General features: G+C 45.5%; 1 protein-coding gene across 3 annotated transcripts in view; it reads left to right on the forward strand.

Annotated features, from left to right (window-relative positions):
* Window positions 1–217: 217 nt before the first annotated feature.
* The window catches only part of LOC311103754 (ubiquitin carboxyl-terminal hydrolase 36-like), a 39,449-nt gene continuing 24,395 nt past the window's right edge, over window positions 218–15,271 (forward strand). For 2 of the 3 annotated variants that reach the window (XM_084145396.1, XM_084145398.1), the window contains exons 1-4: window positions 225–314; window positions 10,901–11,181; window positions 11,494–11,715; window positions 12,333–12,443. In XM_084145396.1, the coding sequence (XP_084001522.1) occupies window positions 10,914–11,181; window positions 11,494–11,715; window positions 12,333–12,443 (601 nt within the window). In that variant the 5' untranslated portion in view covers window positions 225–314; window positions 10,901–10,913. Of the gene's footprint in view, window positions 315–10,900; window positions 11,182–11,493; window positions 11,716–12,332; window positions 12,444–15,271 lie in introns of all 3 variants that reach the window. The other variant, XM_084145397.1, reaches the window with a different exon arrangement.

Below are 15,271 nucleotides of genomic sequence, written 5' to 3' on the forward strand. Positions count from 1 at the left end.
TGCTCCCATTGGAAACGACAGGCTGTGGTCTATCTTGGGTTAGTTATAACAAATCTTTGATTTTATCGACTCCATTCCTGGCAGCAGTACACAAGACAAAATCAAGTGAATATGTTCCACTGATTGGCTGTGTATATATATGTATGCGTGAATGGATCGTCTATTGCTAACTTGCATTTTCATTGGCTTCACAAATCTGTCAGTCATCCTTGACCACACCCTCTCATAATGCAGCATGGGGGAAATAATGTAACAAAATGAAGGAACTGTAGCCAGAGTATACTTATCGTCGTTTTCGGATGATTGAACATAAGGTGAGTGTCAGTAAAGATATTTAAGTATTTAAGAATGACTAGCCTATCGATCTGTTTTTATAACGAATAAACATCTGACGATATTGTGTGGTTGGGGGTTAGCTAGCTAACCACATTGCAGCATCGAGACGCCACGTTAGTCGTTAGCAAAGATGCTAACCAGAAAGCTAGCAGTAAACAGTTAACTTACTAATGTTACGTGGTCATTTTGTTAGCTGGCTACCCATGCAGTGACAGTTTTCAGTTGTTACAAATAGATACAAATGTAACGAATAGCGTTAACTGTTGACAGTTATCTTTCAACTAAAGGATGTTTGTTTCTCGGCTAGCGTAGTAACTAACGTTGCGGGTTTCCAACTCCGATGCTAGCTAACATTAGCCTCTCGTGACCCACTGTACTCCGCGTGGAGACATTTTGACCAAACCTGGTTCGGCTAGCTAGCGACAATGCCATGGACGAGCAAGCTAGTTACACTGCCTTGGTCAAGTTGGCTAGCTAAATAGCAAGTTAGATAAACAGCTAAGTACAGCTTGAACGAGGCCCCATAATAATGAAATAACCATGTCACACGAAAAAATTGCAAATTATTTGGCTCGCTTTGCAGATTAGTTAACGTTGCATAGCTAAATTAGCTAGCAAGTCTATTCTAACCTGTCTTGCTTGCTAACTACTGCAGCGAACATGGCTGGCTAGCTAATTTGGTCTACGTCTGTCAAATCTTTGCTATCGACTTCGTTGCCGTGTCTTATTTAACTAACTAGCAGTCTACTAACACATTTAAACTTTGCAGTAGATAGCTAATGTAAGCTCGTGAACTATGTTATTGTCCTTCCAAGGCAGGGGGAGAGCGTGAGTTAGTAAACAGTAAATTACTGTAATAGCTAGGTTAACTTGCTAGCTACACTTCACAATTTTGTGCATACTTTTTTGTAAACACTGGTCAAGTGTCAGTCAGGGTAGTTGGCTAGTTTCCCGACACTAGTACAGTGTTACTGTGTTTGAAAATATCAATGTCCAGCAATGGGACTCACTGGGTTTATAGCCGATGTTAAGACTTGAGATTCAGCATCTTCCATTTGGCCTTATAAGAAGGAAGTTTGTAATACTAGCTATTTGTGGCAAGTAGCTAATGCTGGGCATACACCACAAGACTAATACAATCTTAACAACTTGGATGTGCTCACATTTACCGATTTTCCTTGTCCCAATTCTTTAATTCTGTCCATCTTCAACCCCAGGACGTGGGTGCTCACATTACACGATGATTCCCTAGTTGATTCTGCCCTGCGTTTCTATTGTCATTGGGAAAATGTGCCGACATGCTAACAGTGAGCTGCTTTATTAGTGTTGAGATAATATGCACATTATGTGCAGAAACATCACAGAAGAGACGGAGGCACAGAATATGACATTATATTTTTGGTGTCTGTCATTGTAGGAAGCAATGTAATATTGGTGGAGTTCGTTTTGCATGGCCTGGTGCCCTGGGTGAGTGGAGATTTCACTTAAGGACCCTTGGAATTGTCTAAAATGGGTAAACTCCGCTCATCCGGGGCACCAGACCATGTAAAACTAACTCGCCCATTGAGAAGGTGTCCACCAATCTTTCTTCCATCACCTCGGTCCACATGGTGCAGGTTGTTGTTGCTTTCCTCTTCGCCAATCATTGTTTTGGTCTCACATGCTGAGTGCTCATTGGCTAGGGGCAGCCCATGCCCAATCGCATCGTAGCACTGCTCATACTACAAGATGGCGAATTTGTGGCAAAATTGTGTGGTGTATGCCCGATGTGGCCCGCTCCCAATAACTGGGCTCTCGTTCTCTGTGGCCAACGTGAGTAAGAAATTTAAGCGTGTTAACCCTCGCAAGGCTGCCGGCCCAGACGACATCCCTAGCCGCGTCCTCAGAGCATGTGCAGACCAGCTGGCTGGAGTGTTTACGGACATATTCAATCTCTCCCTATCCAAATCTGCTGTCCCCACTTGCTTCAAGATGTCCACCATTGTTCATGTACCCAAGAAAGCAAAGGTAACTGAACTAAATGACTATCGCCAGTAGCACTTCTGTCATCATGAAGTGCTTTGAGAGGCTCATTTAAGGATCATATCACCTCCACCTTACCTGACACGCTAGACCCACTTCAATTTGCTTACTGCCTCAATAGATCCACAGACGATGCAATCGCCATCACTCTGCACACTGCCCTATCCCATCTGGAGAAGAGGAATACCTATGTCAGTATGCTGTTCATTGACTATAGCTCAGCATTCAACACCATAGTACCCTCCAAGCTCATCATTAAGCTTGGGGCCCTGGGTCTGAACCCCGCCCTGTGAAGCTGAGTCCTGGACTTCCTGACGGGCCGCCCTCAGGTGGTGAAGGTAGGAAACAACATCTCCACTTCGCTGATCCTCAACACAGGCCCCACAGGGTGCGTGCTCAGCCCCCTCCTGTACTCCCTGTTCACCCATGACTGCGTGGCCACGCACGCCTCCAACTCAATCATCAAGTTTGCAGACGACACAACAGTAGTAGGCCTGATTACCAACAATGACGAGACAGCCTACAGGGAGAAGGTGAGGGCCCTGGCGGAGTGGTGCCAGGAAAATAACTTCTCCCTCAACGTCAACAGAACAAAGGAGCTGATCATGGACTTCAGGAAACAGCAGAGGGAGCACGCCCCTATCCACATCGATGGGACCGCAGTAGAGAAGGTGGAAAGCTTAAAGTTGCATCAAAGCTGGGACCGAGAGACTGAAAAACAGGTTCTATCTCAAGTCCATCAGACTGTTAAATAGCCATCACTAGCCGGCTACCACCCGGCTACTCAACCCTGCATCTTAGAGGCTGCTGCCCTATATATAAATAGACATGGAATCATTGGCCACTTTAATAATGGAACACTAGTCACTTTAATAATGTTTACATACAGCTTTACTCATCTCATATGTATATACTGTATTCTATTCTACTGTATTTTAGTCAATGCCACTCCGACATTGCTCGTCCTAATATTTATATACACTGCTCAAAAAAATAAAGGGAACACTAAAATAACACATCCTAGATCTGAATGAATGAAATAATCTTATTAAATACTTTTTTCTTTACATAGTTGAATGTGCTGACAACAAAATCACACAAAAATGATCAATGGAAATCAAATTTATCAACCCATGGAGGTCTGGATTTGGAGTCACCCTCAAAATTAAAGTGGAAAACCACACTACAGGCTAATCCAACTCTGATGTAATGTCCTTAAAACAAGTCAAAATGAGGCTCAGTAGTGTGTGTGGCCTCCACGTGCCTGTATGACCTCCATACAACGCCTGGGCATGCTCCTGATGAGGTGGCGGATGGTCTCCTGAGGGATCTCCTCCCAGACCTGGACTAAAGCATCCGCCAACTCCTGGACAGTCTGTGGTGCAACATGGCGTTGGTGGATGGAGCGAGACATGATGTCCCAGATGTGCTCAATTGGATTCAGGTCTGGGGAACGGGCGGGCCAGTCCATAGCATCAATGCCTTCCTCTTGCAGGAAGTGCTGACACACTCCAGCCACATGAGGTCTAGCATTGTCTTGCATTATGAGGAACCCAGGGCCAACCGCACCAGCATATGGTCTCACAAGGGGTCTGAGGATCTCATCTCGGTACCTAATGGCAGTCAGGCTACCTCTGGTGAGCACATGGAGGGCTGTGCGGCCCCCCAAAGAAATGCCACCCCACACCATGACTGACCCACCGCCAAACCGGTCATGCTGGAGGATGTTGCAGGCAGCAGAACGTTCTCCACGGCGTCTCCAGACTCTGTCACGTCTGTCACATGTGCTCAGTGTGAACCTGCTTTCATCTGTGAAGAGCACAGGGCGCCAGTGGCGAATTTGCCAATCTTGGTGTTCTCTGGCAAATGCCAAACGTCCTGCACGGTGTTGGGCTGTAAGCACAACCCCCACCTGTGGACGTCGGGCCCTCATACCACCCTCATGGAGTCTGTTTCTGACCGTTTGAGCAGACACATGCACATTTGTGGCATGCTGGAGGTCATTTTGCAGGGCTCTGGCAGTGCTCCTCCTGCTCCTCCTTGCACAAAGGCGGAGGTAGCAGTCCTGCTGCTGGGTTGTTGCCCTCCTACGGCCTCCTCCATGTCTCCTGATGTACTGGCCTGTCTCCTGGTAGCGCCTCCATGCTCTGGACACGCTGACAGACACAGCAAACCTTCTTGCCACAGCTCGCATTGATGTGCCATCCTGGATGAGCTGCACTACCTGAGCCACTTGTGTGGGTTGTAGACCCAAAACATCAGCCAGGAAGCATAGGAACTGAGAAGTGGTCTGTGGTCACCACCTGCAAAACCACTTCTTTATTGGGGGTGTCTTGCTAATTGTCTATAATTTCCACCTGTTGTCTATTCCATTTGCACAACAGCATGTGAAATTTATTGTCAATCAGTGTTGCTTCCTAAGTGGACAGTTTGATTTCACAGAAGTGTGATTGACTTGGAGTTACATTGTGTTGTTTAAGTGTTCCCTTAATTTTTTTGAGCAGTGTATTTCTTTATTCCATTCTTTTACTTTTAGATTTATGTATTGTTGTGAATTGTTAGATACTACTGCACTGTTGGAGCTAGGAACACAAGCATTTTGCTACAACAGCAATACCATCTGCTAAATGTGTCTGTGACCCAATAAAATCTGATTTGATAACAGGTCTCATTGTTGTGGGTTACTGATTTTAAATTTTTAGTCATTTAGCAGACACTCTTATCCAGAGCGACTTACAGTTAGTGAATGCATTCATTATTATTTTAATTTTTCATACTGGCCCCCCGTGGGAATCGAACCCACAACCCTGGCATTGCAAACACCATGTTCTACCAACTGATCTACATCCCTGCCGGCCATTCCCTCCCTTACCCTGGACGACGCTGGGCCAATTGTGCGCTGCCCCATGGGTCTCCCGGTCGCGGCCGGCTACGACAGAGCCTGGATGATGCCTACTGATGAGCGTACACTACACGATTTCGCCACGTTTTTGCCGTCCCAGACAAATGTTCATGTTCGGGGTGAAATGCTATGAACTTGGGCTAGGATCAGTATGTTGGGACTCGTGTAGTTTGAGCAGGTCAAGGACGCACCGATTCTGGCTGTTCCATTCTCCAGACCCTTGTGGGATGTCCCGATAAGTTTCGGACACATTTTGGTCGTGCATCTTGTAGTATGAGCAGTGATACGACGCGATTGGGCAAGGACTGCTGTCAGTGAGCACTCTGCATGCGAGACCCAAACAATGACGGCAAATAGGAAAGCAACAGGCAGTTGTCACTAGTTACCACAGCCACAAAGTCAAAATGGTCTTTATTGTAAAAAGTAATGAAAACAAAAATGTGTTTTTTGGTCTTAATTTAAGATGAGGGTTGGGCATAAGGTTAGTAGTGTGGTTAGGGGTTAAAATCTGATTTTAAGAAGATATATTGTAGAACTAGGCAGGATTTTGCCATAATTTTGACTGTTTGGTGGAGCTGTGGAGAGAATGCAGCTGCCTAAATATTACGTTTTCACCTACATGAACATATTACCTCGACTAACCTGTGACCCCGCACATTGACTCTGTATCGGTACCCCCTGTATATAGCCTCGCTACTGTTATTTTACTGCTGCTCTTTTAATTATTTTTTACTTCACTTATTTTTCTTAACTGCATTGTTGGTTAAGGGCTTGTAGGTAAGTATTTCACTGTTGTATTCGGCGCATGTGACAAATAAAATGTGATTAGAATATAAGTCCATATTGTCCATGTCTGCCCAACCATTTGAGGGTCCATATTCTGCCCCTCAGTCTCACACTTATAAAGGCAGAAGCTGTTTGCATGTCGGTCTTTTTTTGTTTGCTTGTACTTTGTTTGTAAAACCATAACACAAAAATGCTGATTTTTCAAAGCTGATTTGCCACCACAACTTTATTAATTCACTTAATCGTTCACTCTCACGTCTCTCCGAAAGATGATCTATTGCCTCTGAGAACTGACTGTGTGAATATGGATAGAGATCTGTATATAATCAAGGGAGGCTCGTCTCCACCCTAGCAACGGGAGTCGTTGTCCCAAAGGTGGGAAGGCAAGCGACAAGCTTAGGTCCAAAATAAGCCCATAGAAATGCTTTGGGCTTATTTTGGCGAGAGTGAAACCTCTCGCTTCGCCTCTTCCCCTCTGATATGGCCTGCGGCTGCCCCCCTCTTGCCCCATGAATGATGTCATTACTGCATTACTGGTTAAAGAGACAGCGTAAAATAGGTTATTTCTATGCAAATGTTGTTGATCAGTACAATAATATAGTCCCAAATGGAAGGGAAACTGATTGTTTGCCAGCTGTAGACCCATGAAATCATCCAAAACAAGCTCAATAACTCAATGCATGCACTCACTCCTATTGAATATGCATTCACCAGTATTGTGAATAGGCCTAGGCTACATCTTGAGTTAACCAGTTTATCAATAGATTTACCATTCAAATAAATTATTACCGTTATGTAGTTAAATTGGTTTAAAAAAAAAAATCACATTGATTGTATAATCGATTTGATTAATGCATACATGGCTGTCTCTGAAAAATGTTGATGTGAAATAATTCACCTGTGTTGATATTGCACTCAAAAGATGCTCAATGATTGAACAGGTCAGTAGCTGAGTTTCTGTCTGGATCAAGTGCCATTCTGTGACTTTGGATAATATGCCTGTTGTTGCCATGGTATCATTTTGGTATTAACTATCGTGATACTAATCCTGGTATCAGTATCGAAGTCAAAATTCTGGTATCGTGACAACAATAGGCTAGCCTAACGTTTTCTTGATTGTGATGTCATTAAAACAATATGTAGCATTGTGGGTCCACATTGTCTGACAGTGGCATAACATTCTGTGTGCTAGCCTGTCTGCTGTAGCCTAGCCGATATGGTTCAACAGCACCCCTATAGAAACGGTTTGGTGAATAAACTGAAAATCCCTTTAGGTGGTCCACCCATTACATCACAGCAGTCAACTGCGCCATCTCGCTGTATCATTCTTAATTCTATCAGTAGCCGCACATGAAGGTTAGTCTGCCCTTGTGTGTGTGATGATGCATGTGCAGCCCCCCTTCTCTCCTCCCTCACCTACGTCACTACCAGATATAATGATGAGTCAGGCTCCACTCCCCCTTTTCTCTGTCAAGTGTGGGTTTGTACAGAAAACTGCTCTGTGACTGATCCATCCTGTGTGCTGTTGACCTGGAGATGGAACAGGTCTCCTGTGTGTTTCAGCCCCTTTATGGCATCATGCTGGTGCATCACTAACACATAGCCCTATAGTTTGGTAGTGGTACGTCAAATGGACACAAGGTTTAAGTGTAGCAGTCCTTTGTTTACTCTAAGCGTGCTGTTTTAACAGCTCACCATATCATCCTGACTGTTCCAGCTAGCCTATTTGTAGTAAACCTAGTCTTGCATATCTCTCTCTCTTAACATTTTACATTTACGTCATTTAGCAGACGCTCTTATCCAGAGCGACTTACAAATTGGTGCATTCACCTTATAGCCAGTGGGATAACCACTTTACAATTATTATTGGGGGGGGGGGGTAGAAGGATTACTTTATCCTATCCCAGGTATTCCTTAAAGAGGTGGGGTTTCAAATGTCTCCGGAAGGTGGTGAGTGACTCCGCTGTCCTGGCGTCGTGAGGGAGCTTGTTCCACCATTGGGGTGCCAGAGCAGCGAACAGTTTTGACTGGGCTGAGCGGGAACTATGCTTCCGCAGAGGAAGGGGAGCCAGCAGGCCAGAGGTGGATGAACGCAATGCCCTCGTTTGGGTGTAGGGACTGATCAGAGCCTGAAAGGTACGGAGGTGCCGTTCCCCTCACAGCTCCGTAGGCAAGCACCATGGTCTTGTAGCAGATGCGAGCTTCAACTGGAAGCCAGTGGAGTGTGCGGAGGAGCGGGGTGACGTGAGAGAACTTGGGAAGGTTGAACACCAGACGGGCTGCAGCATTCTGGATGAGTTGTAGGGGTTTAATGGCACAGGCAGGGAGCCCAGCCAACAGCGAGTTGCAGTAATCCAGACGGGAGATGACAAGTGCCTGGATTAGGACCTGTGCCGCTTCCTGTGTAAGGCAGGGTCATACTCTCCGAATGTTGTAGAGCATGAACCTACAGGATCGGGTCACCGCCTTGATGTTAGCGGAGAACGACAGGGTGTTGTCCAGGGTCACGCCAAGGCTCTTCGCACTCTGGGAGGAGGACACAACGGAGTTGGCAACCGTGATGGTGAGATCATGGTACAGGCAGTCCTTCCCCGGGAGGAAGAGCAGCTCCGTCTTGCCAAGGTTCAGCTTGAGGTGGTGATCCGTCATCCATACTGATATGTCTGCCAGACATGCAGAGATGCGATTCGCCACCTGGTTATCAGAAGGGGGAAAGGAGAAGGTTAGTTGTGTGTCGTCTGCGTAGCAATGATAGGAGAGGCCATGTGAGGATATGACAGAGCCAAGTGACTTGGTGTATAGCGAGAATAGGAGAGGGCCTAGAACTGAGCCCTGGGGGACACCAGTGGTGAGAGCACGTGGTGCGGAGACAGCTTCTCGCCACGCCACTTGATAGGAGCGACCGGTCAGGTAGGACGCAATCCAAGAGTGAGCCGCGCCGGAGATGCCCAACTCGGAGAGGGTGGAGAGGAGGATCTGATGGTTCACAGTATCAAAGGCAGCAGACAGGTCTAGAAGGACAAGAGCAGAGGAGAGAGAGAGTTAGCTTTAGCAGTGCGGAGAGCCTCCGTGACACAGAGAAGAGCAGTCTCAGTTGAATGACCAGTCTTGAAACCTGACTGGTTTGGATCAAGAAGGTCATTCTGAGAGAGATAGCAAGAGAGTTGGCTAAAGACGGCACGCTCAATAGTTTTGGAGAGAAGCCAGTACTACTATTGTTTTGATCAGTGGCACATTTAGGCCTAGTCCATACTGGGTGAATTGTAATTGAGAGGGACTGAGGGAAGCGTTGAACGATTAGCCTACTCTCACTACCCTGTCATCATTTCCCATTCAACTCTGTTTGCCAGCACGTTGGCATGCGCCGGAAATGACACGGTCAGGAGTCATTCAGTCCACTGCCCATACGGCTTACGCATGCAGACAGGGCAGGGCTTGTGAAAAGGTGCACAAACGCACAATCTGCTCAGAGATGGCCTATTGAAGAGGCTGCTGCCTTTAAAGGCCCAGTTGTTGCTGGTGTTCTGATAGATGTACCAGCTCCGGATGCTAGACAGTAGGTACAGATATAATATATGCCATAGACTATTTTATCCAAAGTAACTTAGTCATCCGTGCATACATTTTACGTCTAGCTGGTCCTGGGAATGGAACCCACGAGCCATGTGTTACCAATTGAGCTACGGAGGACCAGTATCTTGCCTAATTCACTACTCAGTCCCATGTTAAGCATACAAGTGACGCTTGTGTCTTTTCAAACCAATTCTCTAGCTTTTCTTAGAGCATAACCAACCTGGCCTGTATTCATAAACGTCTCAGACTAGGAGTGCTGATCTAGGATCAGCTTTCCGCTGTCCATGTATTCACTAGAATATCTAAAAGGCAAACTTATTTGAGCTCAACACTCCTCTAACACTATGAATACGGGCCCTGAAGTGAAAATAGTATAGACGGTTACAACTGAATAAATGAAAACAAAGATTGCACATAGACCTAACTAAAGGCATTCTGAGGACATGTAACAGCAGGACTGTACCACACCAGTCTTTCCTTTGTTGTGACAGTGGACTGTTGGGTGGTTGCTGGTTGGTAATGGCGATGACTTGATTGATGTAGGAATAGTCAGAACATGAGTATCTGACCTGGTAGACAGCAGCTGTGCTTGTGTCGAGTCCCACTCCCCGCTACACACGAGCATGAACACACACACCATGCCCGCCCGCCTCCTCTGTCTTGCATAACCACAGGGACAGCTGCCAAGTCCCAGCCTGACTCCTCAGATACACTCAGTCCTCCTGCCATAATATGCTGCTCTCTCTCCCGAAAAGCACTAGGTCCACGCTTACAGCCAGGGTTTACAGTCTGGGATACCAGTTTAGGAATCACTGACAGGAAATTGAAATTCACTGCTACAGTAGCCTCTCTCTCTGGGGGAATTATGAAGCTGCAGTGCTGTACTGTGGACTGGATATTGTGGCTGTGCAACACAGGGTTGAGACCAATTGCTGCTCAGTAAGCTTTTCAAGGTTTATTATTATGGTATCATGACTTTTATTCCTAGGCAGGCTGAAAAATATACACACTGTGGAATTTAGTGTTTGTTCCTAATGTGACTAAATATTTTAGTTAGCCTAGATTTAATTGTGAGTAGTCTCAAACTGGCCTTGTTGTTATGTGTAATGGTTCTGTTTTTGCTGTATCTATACTGTAGGCCTGTGTGGATTATGTCTTCATTATTTTGTCTATGTTTTCAGTTTTGTCATTGTCAGCACTATTTCACCAGGTCAAATTCCTTGGTACATGTAAGCAAAGGTGATTCTGATCCCTGAATCTCACCCTCTCTGTCATCCACAGTGATGCTCAAACGATGCCTATAGTGGACAAGCTCAAGGAAGCCCTGAAGCCCGGCCGGAAGGACTCCTCGGCGGGCGACGAGGGCGACCTCAACAAGCTGCTGGCCTCCTCGGCCAAGAAGGTCCTGCTGCAGAAAATTGAGTTTGAGCCGGCCAGCAAAGGCTTCTCCTACCAGCTGGACAGCCTCAAAACCAAGTATGTGATCCTCAACCCCCGCAGCAGTGAGGGGGCCACATCGGGGCAGAGGGCCAGCACAGAGCCCGCTCAGATCAAGAGGCAAGGTAAGGCCGTTGACTGGGAAATGTACTCTCTCCTAGAGCCATTCAAGAGGTTTGTTGTCTAGTTTTCACTGCACACAGCATTTCGACACACTTTGACATTCTTAATCCCCTCATTGTCTCTCTACCCTTTTGGTGGAAAGTGGAATTGAAGAATAGCTCTATTCACCATGAGCGTTTTTCTCTCTCTTTGGGTTTTGGGCGAAGTGATCGAGTTAGGCAAAATTGTTGAGCCTTTGTCTGCCAAACTATTTTCTGGCTTTTCTGAATTATCCATGCAATTTCTCTAATTCATCTCACTCCTCCATCCACCAGTTTCAGACAACCAAGGTGGGGGCCAGAGTGATGGGATCCCTGCCCCGCAGAAGATGCTCTTCCCTGGGAACAGACTCTCAATGCGTTGGGAGCGTGTCTACCGGGTGGGAGCTGGCCTCCACAACCTTGGCAACACCTGCTTCCTCAACTCCACTGTGCAGTGTCTCACCTACACACCGCCCCTGGCAAACTATCTACTCTCCAAGGAGCACAGTCGTGCCTGTGAGTAGTTTAGTTGACTTCTGTTTAGAGACCTTTTTTGAATGGCACAATATGGGAGTTGAAGTGCCAAACCATTAAATAGACAATACAGGTATTTTTCTTCTAGTTGTTGAGACTAAACGGGTCCCCTAAATGGACAGAAATATATTGTCTAGAAATTACCTCGAAGGTTGGATGGAAAGGGGCACATGTCCAACAGCTCTACTCCCATGAGTAAAAGCATACTGTTTGCTTAAAAACAAAGGATTTGTGTGTATTCACATATCATAAACCTTACAGCCAACATTCACACCAAAATCTGACATGCACAATAAGCAATGGACCTTCTATATGTTTAAGCAAACTGTTGTGCTGGAAGCCAAATTACTTCCCCAGTCTGTTGGGGTGTTGACAGGGACTTGACTTCCCCAGTCTGTTGGGGTAATGACGGGGACTTGACTTCCCCAGTCTGTTGGGGTAATGACGGGGACTTGACTTCCCCAGTCTGTTGGGGTAATGACGGGGACTTGACTTCCCCAGTCTGTTGGGGTAATGACGGGGACTTGACTTCCCCAGTCTGTTGGGGTAATGACGGGGACTTGACTTCCCCTCATTATTCTATTCCTGTGCCATTTCAGGTCACCAGTCGGGTTTCTGTATGATTTGTATAATGCAGAACCACATCATCCAAGCCTTTGCCAACACGGGCAATGCCATCAAGCCTGTCTCCTTCATCCGAGACCTAAAAAGTAAGTAGTATGCTTCTTGTTTAGCTGGTTTCTGCCTATTGAGTTGGTGTTGGTCTTTGGAATTGTAGTGCAAGGCAAGCTTGTTGTTTCTAGCAGCATTGCAATTTTTGTTGGCCTGTAAAGTACATGGTATTGATTAGCTGTTATATTCTTGATTTCAGTTTAGTTTCAGAAACACTAACCAGGTTTCCATCCAACCTTTTATGTGAGTAAAGTACGTCGGATAAAACATGTCACAACGGGCCTGATGGAAACAGCAAATGTCGACTAAACAAAATACGCTTGACAAGTTGGGATGATTTTGTGTACGATTAATTATGCGAGTAATGGAAATGCTTTTATGCGCAAATATTGATTATAATAACATCATATCGAAGTAAATTGGAGTCACGCAATGATATATTGTGTGGTCCTCCCACCATGACTCAGGAAAGAATGCAGTTTATTAGTCTACAGATGAAATAAGTTATGAACTTCACAGGGTGGTGAAAGTGCAAGGTGATGAGCTTGAGCCTCCTTTCCAATACATATTGAGGGTCTTATTCTAGTCATGATCGATGCTTGACTGCCATTTAACAAATACAAATAATCTTTGTCTTTAGTCCATAATAATCTCATGTATGCTATACCCACACTGCATCTACGAGTGTGAGCTGCTGTTTAGAGAGCAGAGTGGGCACACCCACTATATAACACAACATCTTTAGTGACAAAACCATCAGTAGAGTGAAAAATGCGATAACTCATTTAACTCTTTTTAAAAATGTATTCGGTATGTGGAAATTTTGCACTACATCATCACGCACAGCCTTTTATCTGCAACAAGTCAATTTGATGGAAACATCCCTTAAACATCTCTGGTGGGAAAATGTGCATATTATGCGCATATTGATTTTATGCAGATTTGAGAACTTTCACATAAAAATCTCGCTAATTGGATGGAAACCTTGCTAATGAAATGAAAACCAAAGAAATCTGATTCAATATTATGTACTGCATGTTTGTCACTTGTTATTTACCCGTACATCGATTGTAATATATAATCGTTCCGTAGATGGTGCATTGTGCCAGAGAGAGCACCCTGGAGACTCAGTAGCAGTATGCATAAGGTGATGACATAACACTGGTTGGAAGTGTCACCGTGACTGCAGTGCCTTAGTGAGGCTGTGACTGTTATCTAGAGGGGAGGGATGGTACAACCACTATACTGTTATCTAGAGGGGAGGGATGGTACAACCACTATACTGTTATCTAGAGGGGAGGGATGGTACAACCACTATACTGTTATCTAGAGGGGAGGGATGGTACAACCACTATACTGTTATCTAGAGGGGAGGGATGGTACAACCACTATACTGTTATCTAGAGGGGAGGGATGGTACAACCACTATACTGTTATCTAGAGGGGAGGGATGGTACAACCACTATACTGTTATCTAGAGGGGAGGGATGGTACAACCAATATGCTGTTATATAGAGGGGAGGGATGGTACAACCACTATACTGTTATCTAGAGGGGAGGGATGGTACAACCACTATACTGTTATCTAGAGGGGAGGGATGGTACAACCACTATCTGTTATCTAGAGGGGAGGGATGGTACAACCACTATCTGTTATCTAGAGGGGAGGGATGGTACAACCACTATACTGTTATATAGAGGGGAGGGATGGTACAACCACTATACTGTTATCTAGAGGGGAGGGATGGTACAACCACTATACTGTTATCTAGAGGGGAGGGATGGTACAACCACTATCTGTTATATAGAGGGGAGGGATGGTACAACCAATATGCTGTTATATAGAGGGGAGGGATGGTACAACCACTATACTGTTATCTAGAGGGGAGGGATGGTACAACCACTATACTGTTATCTAGAGGGGAGGGATGGTACAACCACTATCTGTTATCTAGAGGGGAGGGATGGTACAACCACTATCTGTTATCTAGAGGGGAGGGATGGTACAACCACTATACTGTTATATAGAGGGGAGGGATGGTACAACCACTATACTGTTATCTAGAGGGGAGGGATGGTACAACCACTATCTGTTATATAGAGGGGAGGGATGGTACAACCAATATGCTGTTATATAGAGGGGAGGGATGGTACAACCACTATCTGTTATCTAGAGGGGAGGGATGGTACAACCACTATCTGTTATCTAGAGGGGAGGGATGGTACAACCACTATACTGTTATATAGAGGGGAGGGATGGTACAACCACTATACTGTTATCTAGAGGGGAGGGATGGTACAACCACTATACTGTTATCTAGAGGGGAGGGATGGTACAACCACTATCTGTTATATAGAGGGGAGGGATGGTACAACCAATATGCTGTTATATAGAGGGGAGGGATGGTACAACCACTATACTGTTATCTAGAGGGGAGGGATGGTACAACCACTATACTGTTATCTAGAGGGGAGGGATGGTACAACCACTATCTGTTATCTAGAGGGGAGGGATGGTACAACCACTATCTGTTATCTAGAGGGGAGGGATGGTACAACCACTATACTGTTATATAGAGGGGAGGGATGGTACAACCACTATACTGTTATCTAGAGGGGAGGGATGGTACAACCACTATCTGTTATATAGAGGGGAGGGATGGTACAACCAATATGCTGTTATATAGAGGGGAGGGATGGTACAACCACTATCTGTTATCTAGAGGGGAGGGATGGTACAACCAATATGCTGTTATATAGAGGGGAGGGATGGTACAACCACCACACTGTTATATAGAGGGGAGGGATGGTGTGAGCTTAGCCTGAAATGAAGTTTCAAATGCCCACTCGGATCAATGCAAATGTC

This window comes from Coregonus lavaretus (genome assembly GCF_964263955.1).
Source record: "Coregonus lavaretus genome assembly, chromosome: 28".
NCBI lineage: Eukaryota > Metazoa > Chordata > Actinopteri > Salmoniformes > Salmonidae > Coregonus > Coregonus lavaretus.